Here is a 9,092-nt window from a genome sequence, read left to right as displayed (position 1 = left end):
TGCACGGCTCTCATCAACTGAAGTTTTAACCGTGCACGAGGAGGATCTGAAGGAGAAGGATGGAGAACAGAGAATGTTCCTCTCTGCCTGGCCTCTGACGCTCTGTTCTGCATCCTGTCAACACTCTGGGAGCTCCACGGGGGCTCCTCTGAAGTCCTCTCTCCAACACACAGAGTGCATGTGCAGTTCACCACATTTGTCTCACCAACAGCATATCAAAGTGTTTCTGGTCCTGCAGACAAACAGGTGACCCGTTGAGCAGAACCACACGCTGCTGCCTCAGTCTCATGAAGACCTTCAGTCTTTCCACCAGTACTGACCTGTCTGTCTCTTTCTGTCTGCTCTTTGCTGGCTGCACATCCTCTGGATGTCTATCGTTGCTTCATCTGCCGTTTCATCTTCAGCCCAGGATCTTCTCCATGTCACCCATGTTTGATACGTTCTGTTTGTGGAAGTTGATGCTTTTTCCTGTCACTAGTGTTTTTAATGCAGCGGGGTTTTAGTGAAGCCAACACTGTTTTTAGATTTTAACTAAGAGCCAAAGCAGTGCACACTGTAGTCATGATGGCATGTTGGGTTAACGTCTTTTTGCTGTTGTTAATATTTCTTTCTGCCATTTCTCTCCCCAACGTGTTGCTCTCAGGTGAGAAAGGGTGGGTCTGTGGGTCCATTACAGTATGGAGGCCATCATGTCTCTGGGTCTACAGAAATGAGCAGATATAAGGTGAGCCCATACTGCTTTGTTCTACACCTGATGTTCAGTTCAATCGAGGAGTTTACTGAAACACAGCAGGCTTTTTCTTAGACGAGGGGTAGGGGGACATGATTAAAAACCAACTTTCATGACATTCTCTCGAGATAACTTTGCTCATTTTATGAAAAAGAGTTTAGCTCATTATTATAACCTCATTATCTCAAGGTTATGATACCCATTATCTTGAAATGAGTGATTTATCTTGATTTAATATTGAGAATAAAAACTTATTTTTCAAGAAAATGGGCAATTTTTAAAAAAGTTTTTCTTTTTGTCTACTGTCATGGAGCGAAGAGGGAGAATTAATACTGTTCATCTGTCAGTGTTGCATGATAACTTGAAAAATAAGCAACGTACCAACTTCCATTTTGGTATGTGGCTTCATGTGGTACCATACCATTTTATTTAAAGAGCACTTAAAACAGCGACATGGCCAACCAGTGGTATGCCACTATAGGGTTGCCAAGTCAAAATCCAAAATGGCCACCATTGTGTGTGTGTGTGTGTGTAACCTGAGCACCCTTATCATTGAGAAAACTATGCTTTTTATTTTTTATACTGCTTAAGAGTAGTTTCCTCACATAATAGTGCTGGTCGAAGATTCTCCACAATGTGTTGCATCATCAAGTATCTGGATCTCAAGCAAGCGAACCTTCGAGTACATAAAATTAGTGTTGTAGTTTAGTTTGCGCCAATAAAAAACAGCAAAAAGATGGTGTCCAAGAAGCATTGTTGCTACAGGATTTACATGAGAATAGTGACGGCTGATATGCTGTCCAGCCCCGTGCAAGTTATATGGTGGTTCAAGCTGTTTCCAAAGCCGAATGCTCGGGGAGAGAAAAGTGATCATTGCATTAGACTCTATGGCTGAGTTGGCTTTGACCAGACAAATGTAAACAAGAACATTTACATTTACCATACCATACCACTTTATTTATAGAGCACTTAAAACAGCGACAAGGCCAACCAAAGTGCTGTACAGACAAAACAACAGGTAACACACAAAGCAAAATACAAAATGAGGTAAATCAGAATTTAGACATAAAAACGATGCAGATAATGACGACAAACCAGTGTGGAGCATACAGGATCAAAACACAGATCATCTGGTGTTGAAAGCTACTGAATAGTAGTGAGTTTTTAAACGGGACTTTTGTTCGAAACACTTTGTTGGAGGGACCAGAGGCTGATAAAAATAGCTGAATCAGCACTGAAAAGGCCGGGATCTCCACGTTTTTTTTTTTTATCCATTCAGTGCAGTTGCCAGACATGGCTAGTCCTCTGCATTGTAGCCAGTGCTTGAGCTGTGCATTAATGTATCATTGGATACATTCCAAGTCAACTTTGGCCCCAGAGATGTTTTCGCTCATGTTGACATGGACAAAAGCACTGGAGGTGGCCACTGTTCATGACGTCTTGCGTATTGTTTGTCTGACATTTAAGACTTTTGAGGTTTCCCACAATACTCATGATGTCATCTCCAACAAGCACTCTTGGGGTGGCCAGAGATGAATCTATGATGGCCAAGTCTACCATTGGCTACCCCCTGACTCCACCCTTAGGCCTGGTGGTGGATAAAATTTCTCCCTTCTTTTGCCAGGATCCATCACTCTGTGCTACCTCTTATTAAAAACTAAAACTTCCCTCTGTTCTTCTCCGCAATGTAACTCCAACCCACTTAAATATGTTGCACCAAAACCATTAAAGTTTACTTGCATTCCCTGTTCCATTCCAGTACAGAAAAACACTCATCTCCAAAACTACAAACATTCACTAGTCTGTCCCTTAACGATGGGGACATCAGTGGACTGCTTGTTCAAAATAAGTTATCCAAATATAACAACAGCAATTTTCTCCAAATGGTCATTCATCTCATCTGGAGATTTTCTGCAGATAGAGGTTAAAGATGCATTTGATTTAGAAAAGCTCATTTAGTTGTGATTACAACAAAGAGCTACTTCTTTATCATAAATCAGTACATTCAGGCTGAAAAGTTTCATTATATTTCACAGAGCAGCATTTGTCCCTGATCCATTAATTCAGTATAACCTTATTGTCTATAACAGTCCATGAAATGGAGGCTTGTCTTTGACATCTGGCTCATACATACAACACAAAACAAATTACAAATTCCACAAAACTTTTCAAAAGCTTTGCTAACCCAATAAAAACATTCTAAAATATATGATACATTTAAAACATTAAAACATCCCAGCAGACAATGGTTTGTCATGTTACAGACACTCTTTTAAGACATTTTGTACTTTTGTCACTCTGTTAGTAGAACCACCAGTCTTCTGCCAGATGGCAGCAGCTTGATTAATGGTCGCAGTGGATGAGTTGGGTCATTGTAAACCTGTATTGCCTTTTTTCCAGAACTTGACTGTACAGGTCTGTAAGTTTCTTTTGTTGATGACCACTTATTTTACTGCCTAGTTTGTCCACTTGGGACAACTTGTTCCTGCCTCTGGCTAGGAGGTTCCCATACCATGAGATGTTATTAAAGGAAACAGCACTTTCACCCAGTGAGCTGTACACCACCTGCAGAGTGTTTGTTTGTGTTAAAGCTCCTCAGCTTGCATAGAAGATGGAGATGCTGTCTGTATTTCTGTAAACACATTCATTCATTCAACCTTTATTTACACAGATACGTCACATTGAGCCTCAAAGACTCATTTACAAGTGAGACCTGTTTAGACAGACAAAAAGTAATGAAAGTGACAAGTATAAGATTTGGAGGCCAAAAAAAATCCTATCAAACTCTCACTCCTTGGCCGAGGAGAGAGAGCCTGATATTGAAAAAACATCCTACACATAGGCACATAGTGACAGGGAGATGACAAGAGTGGTGATCGTGTCAGGGACACTCCAGAGGAGTGTAGGAGTTCTGATAAGAATGGTATAATCAGTCAGTTCCCTCTGGTAAGATCCATAAACACTCTCGAGGGGTGCCGACGTCGACCTAGGACAGCGCCAGAGAGAATCCAAGAGTCCTGAAATGATGACACAATTCAGCCAAGTCCCTCGGATAGGGCTGCAGACTTTCTTGGTGGGAGGGGGAAGAGCATAGAATTTACAGGGCCAACACTATATTTATATTTTAAGGCTTTATAAACCCTTCCCACACTCTTGCAATGTTCTAAACTCACTTGTTTTTCAAGTTATCATGTTCTCAACATGGACGGATGGACGGTATTTCTAATTTCTTCACTGTGACGGGACAACAGAGGCAGAAAATCAATCAGAAGATTCAACAAATAGTTTTCAGGAGGTGCACACATGCAAACAGCATATGACTTTTTATTTTACATATTTGACACCACAACAGAATATTTTAGTTGAGTCAATTGTTACATTTCACAGGGACGGTGGAAAAACTTTAGAAACTAGAACACACTAGAACTCAGCAAACCTTTATTAGTGCCATTTACCTAAATTTCCCACGCCTGAGGTACAGTGAATGCAGCACAACGTAGCGTTAAAGTCTTCTTTAATGATTTGTTCAAATGACCTTTCTAGAAGAACAATCCAAATATTATTTTATGTAAAGTTGTTTTTTGTTTTGTTTTTGTCTCCAGGTTTCTAAATCGGAAAAGCACGGCAGCGGCACGGACAGCGACTATGATAACACTCAGTTGTATGATCCGTCTCAAAGGTTAGAATCGTTAAAACACGTTTTTATTTCTTCACCTGAATAGAGTCTTACTCTTCATGTTGTGGAATGTTTAATTTTTGATTCAAGATGGCTGCCACAGGTACCTCTGCAAACACAGAATTTACTATAACTCCATCATTCTTTGAGATATTGAGCTGAAATTTAGTATGGTCATAGCTGAGAGCCAGTTATTGTACTTTCCTGGTGCAAATTCAATATCCAAGATGGCCGCCTTAGCTAAAAAAGGAAAAAATACAATAACAGCTTTTTTTTTAGATATTTAGCTGAAGTTTGGTGTGGTGGTAACTGATATCAATGCACAATAAATACTGAATTCAAATAAAAAATCCAAGATGGCCACCAAAGCTTAAAAGACAAACTGACTCCAACACACTGACTTGTTGCCGTATTGAGCTGACATTTGGTGCAGTGGTAGCTGAGAGTGAACCCCAACTCATTTTACTGTAAAATAACAATTTAAAAACGACCGCAACGTGGCAGTCCCTGTCAAAGTTGGCTCAAGGAACTTTCTAGTTGAAGTGTTGTCATCTAGTTGTGTGGTAAATGTACGGTATGTGTATATATACGTTTTAGTATCGGACGCAGCAGTGAGGAGGAAGGTCGGGGTGAGTCTGAGGAAGGAGGAGGTGGGGAGGCGGTGGAGCCGGACCCCACCCTGCCCTGCACGGAGGATGTCATCCTGAAGACGGAGCAGGTGACAAAGAACATTCAGGAGCTGCTCCGGGCTGCGCAGGAGTTCAAACACGACAGGTACAGGAAGTTAGTCCTTTACCAGCTTTAGCTCCGCCCCCTTTAGTTTGTACGTCTGTTATAAAAGGCTGCGGGCGATATGTTTGTAATGCTAGGCCTTTAGTTTATCTTTCTGCCAGTCCTGCTGCGTCACACAGAATACATGAAGCTTCCTGTTCTGTGGTTCTCCAGCTTTGTTCCGTGTTCTGAGAAGATCCACTCGGCGGTCTCTGAGATGGCGTCTCTCTTCCCCAGAGTAAGTTTCTCCTCACGTCTGTTTTTTAAAAAATTTTTATTCGTCTTCCTGTCCTCAGTCACGGTGTGCTCCATCTGTCTGCAGAGGCCGGCTCTGGACGCTGTCCACTGCTCTCTCCGCCTCCTGGCCTCCAGCGCTTCCAGGCTGCAGGTGGAGTGTCGTAAGGCGGTGCCCTCGGAGCCCGGGGCCCCCGCCGTGGACTACCAGCTGCTCACCCAGCAGGTCATCCAGTGCGCCTACGACATCGCCAAGGCAGCCAAGCAGCTGGTCACCATCACTACCCGCGAGAAAAAACAGTGACCGGACGCACACAGGAGGAAAGGATCGGGGGGGGGGCTTTGAGGGACAGGGGTGGGGGACGTTGGGGACAGCTGGAAGTGGACATGCTTGAGTGTGGAAGGACATGTTAGATTTACTGCTGAACCTGATGGAGACATACGAGGAGCCGGATCATGAAATGTTACAGAGTTTTATTTATTTCACTCCTGTCCCATGCCTCCTCTCCCCTCCCCAAGCAAGTGGATGCCTTGGACCCCCCTCCCCCAAAAATCCGCCATCCTGAGGGTCAGGATGCTCCTGCTCTTCTTCAGCCTGAAACACTGTCCCCTCCGTCCTCGACATGTCCCGGCCAGGATGAGCTCGCTGTGCAGAGCAGGACCCCCCCCACACTCAACCACACCCCGCCAAGGCCGTCACAGAGGAGGGGCTTCAGCTTTAAGGCCCCCCCTGTTGTCGGTGGTACAGCATGATCCGGCATGTTTGTTTTTTTAGTTTTTACTGCAGATCAGTTTGATCTGCATCTCTGAGGACAACAATGAGTTTAACTTTATTTACTGACTTTAAAAACACGTACACTGGAATAATTGTGCTTTATTGTCATCGTTTATCATCCTGTTCATTCATTCAGTTGTTCTAATGATCTTACTGCCTGTCCTTTTCATTTAACTCTTTACATGTTTGTTTTATCGTAACGGAGCGGAGACGCCCGCTGGGACGTACGTGCGCGCTCGCACGTGCGCGCTCGTCCAGCAGAACCCTGTGAAACGGTCCCGGGCATTTCTCACGTGAGCGTTTAGTTTCCTTCCTCTTCTTTCTTGCAGCCAAGTTGCCAAAGCAGAGCGCGTGTTGGGAGACGCTTCATTCTCTGGAAGAGCGGAGGCCCATCTGCGGGTCAAAATGCGATTTTCGTGTATTCTCATCTGTCTTTTTGTGTTTATGTTCTTTTATATATATATATATATATATATATATATATATTTCTGCCTCATTTAAGACAGTGGAGTCATCTCAGAATCTGTAACTGGGCCGGGCGTGACGGCAGTATTAGGCATTTGTTTGCATGCGTGTTACGAAACGATGAAACGCTGGATGTTGCAGCTACGCCTTAAGTCGACCTGTGGAAAGCTGGAAAGCATTATTTCTTCTGGGAGAAAACATGCATGTACTTGATTTAATTTAAATTGTAATTGTTTTAGAACTGTCTGGCGAGCACAATCGGACACGTGAGCGGTTCTCTGCTGAGCTGCAGGTGCAACTCCTCGCTCTTGTCTCTGAATTCTGCCGACAGGAAACGGCTTTGGGAACAAATGTTTTAGTGTTTTTAATTTTTCTCTCCAAAATCAAGGCAGTACTTCTCCTACTGAACAATAAGGTCGTGTGTGCGAGGATGCTCGTTGCAGGCGAACCCTGCTCCTCTACGTCAGTGTTTCCTCTGAGCTGCTCCTGTTTCATCAGCGTGTTCAGGTGAGCGTGTTCCTCCGGAGGATGTGATCAAACTGCACTGCTCAGCATGTCTGGGTCACCTTTTGTTTCTGTTCTTCAGTCGCTCAGTTGAATTGTAAAAGTGTAACTTTGCGTTGAGCTCATCAGATTGTTTGATCCTGAATGCCTTTGCACATCGTCGCCGTCATCTCGTTTGGCTGATCTATAATAAATTTGATGGACACTAACGAGGAGCAGGTAGAGGAACGTGCTCCTCCAATCATAAAAGCCCGTGTTTTAGACTAGAGCCATATATATAGATCTCTATTTTCATGCTGTATTTTCTATTAAGCTACATGTTGGGTTGTCGGCTCACCTGGTGTACTTTAGTTTTTAGGGTTGTGTCGTGGTGATGCCCTCCTCTGGACTCAGACTGCGTATTCTCCACCTACAGGAAGTGAACCACAGACGGAGCTTGTAGCGAACAGCGTGGTCTTAGTTGCACTATTTCCAAACACCAGCTGGTTGAAGTAGGATCTACGTCATGTACCGCACACTCCCTGAAGTCTTAGTTCAAGTACGTTAGGTTCTGTTCAGGACGGGCTGAAAGTTCTGGAGCGCACCTCTGGGCTCGGCGCTCCAGTCATGTCCAAACGGCAGGACCAGGGTCCTTCCCTGGATCGACACTACGAAGGGTGCCTCTAGTGTGAATGTTAAATGCTTCCGTCAACTTTCGTCACTTTCTATACTACTGTGTACATAATTCAGGATGTTATGCTAACACCGGACACACCCAGAACCATGATTTGGACCAATCCGTGCACAAACGCAGACACTGCAGCCAAAACCCCACACTTTTTCTTTGCAGCGGAGCACCGTGGCCTCATGTTCCTTCACAGCTCTGCGCTCAGAGATGGCTGATGGGAGGATTGTCTTTTAACAGAAAATAATAAACTGTACAAAGTAGAAACAAAATGACTTAACACAAAAAGGTCAGTTGTAATGGAAACTCGTAAGCTGTACATTTGTAATAAAATTAAACAATTTAATTGTCCTTCCTAATGTGTTTTTTTTTTCTTCTCAACATATTCAGGAAGACTCTGAGAATTCAACATCTGAACCTTTTATTTCTACAACTGCACACTTCTGATGCAACAAGATCCTTTAAATGATCGGGTGTGATGATATTTAACGATCTCGAGTTTAAAACAATTTGTTCCCTGTCGGGGAGCAAAACGGGAACTGGAATTACCCTCTGTCCATCCGTGTGTGTTGTGAGCACGATATGTTGAAAAATAAGTCGGGTATCGACTTCCATGTAGGTGTGAGGCTGCATGTAGGTGTAAGAAGGTTCCTTTCAAAAAGGGTTGCCAGTTCAAAATCCAAAATGGCTACTACCATATTTATTTGTAAACTGACCCATATCATTTGAGAAAACTACATTTCCTAGTTATGTTGTTTAAAAGTACAGTAGTTCCTCGCTACTTGCGGTTCGTTTGTCGCAGATTTGCTCATCAGTTTTTCAAAATAAGATTGGACGTGACACACAATTGGATGATTGATGGATGAGCCGCACGATCAGCGTGTAATTTTTATTTTAAATGAATTATTTTAAATTATTTAGCATCTGCTGCACATTTGTGCAGTCCAGAACTGCAGACAAAGCTTCATTCTGCAGGATCAACTTCCTCCTGCAGTTAAACAGCGGATTGGCTGATCTGTGTGCAGAGCAGAGAAGTGGGCGTGGCCAAGAGCGCTCGCAAGTGGCTGAGATGCGGAGGCAGAGAGAGGGAAATCATGACATTCTGTGCTCTTTTAGTGTTTAGAGTTTAGAAACATTGTTTAGAATATTGCAAGTCAGAGTCAGAGTTTCTTTATTGTCATTCGCACCTCATGTGGTACATGTGGTGGAGCGAAATTATGTACACAGGGTCCCAGTTACATCCAACAATAAAATGTAAAAGAAAAACAGTAAT

General features: G+C 43.3%; 1 protein-coding gene across 1 annotated transcript in view; it reads left to right on the top strand.

Annotated features, from left to right (window-relative positions):
- Positions 1–5,737, top strand: part of git1 (G protein-coupled receptor kinase interacting ArfGAP 1) — a 39,748-nt gene extending 34,011 nt beyond the window's left edge. The window contains exons 15-19 of the mRNA XM_037678095.1: positions 644–724; positions 4,333–4,409; positions 5,004–5,180; positions 5,352–5,415; positions 5,500–5,737. Coding sequence (XP_037534023.1) covers positions 644–724; positions 4,333–4,409; positions 5,004–5,180; positions 5,352–5,415; positions 5,500–5,715 — 615 coding nt within the window. The 3' untranslated portion in view covers positions 5,716–5,737. The remainder of the gene's footprint in view (positions 1–643; positions 725–4,332; positions 4,410–5,003; positions 5,181–5,351; positions 5,416–5,499) is intronic.
- Positions 5,738–9,092: the final 3,355 nt, after the last annotated feature.

Source organism: Nematolebias whitei, chromosome 6, assembly GCF_014905685.2.
Source record: "Nematolebias whitei isolate Nwh7 chromosome 6, NemWhi1, whole genome shotgun sequence".
In the NCBI taxonomy this organism is placed as follows: Eukaryota; Metazoa; Chordata; class Actinopteri; order Cyprinodontiformes; family Rivulidae; genus Nematolebias; species Nematolebias whitei.
This window is presented reverse-complemented; position numbering and strand designations above follow the sequence as displayed.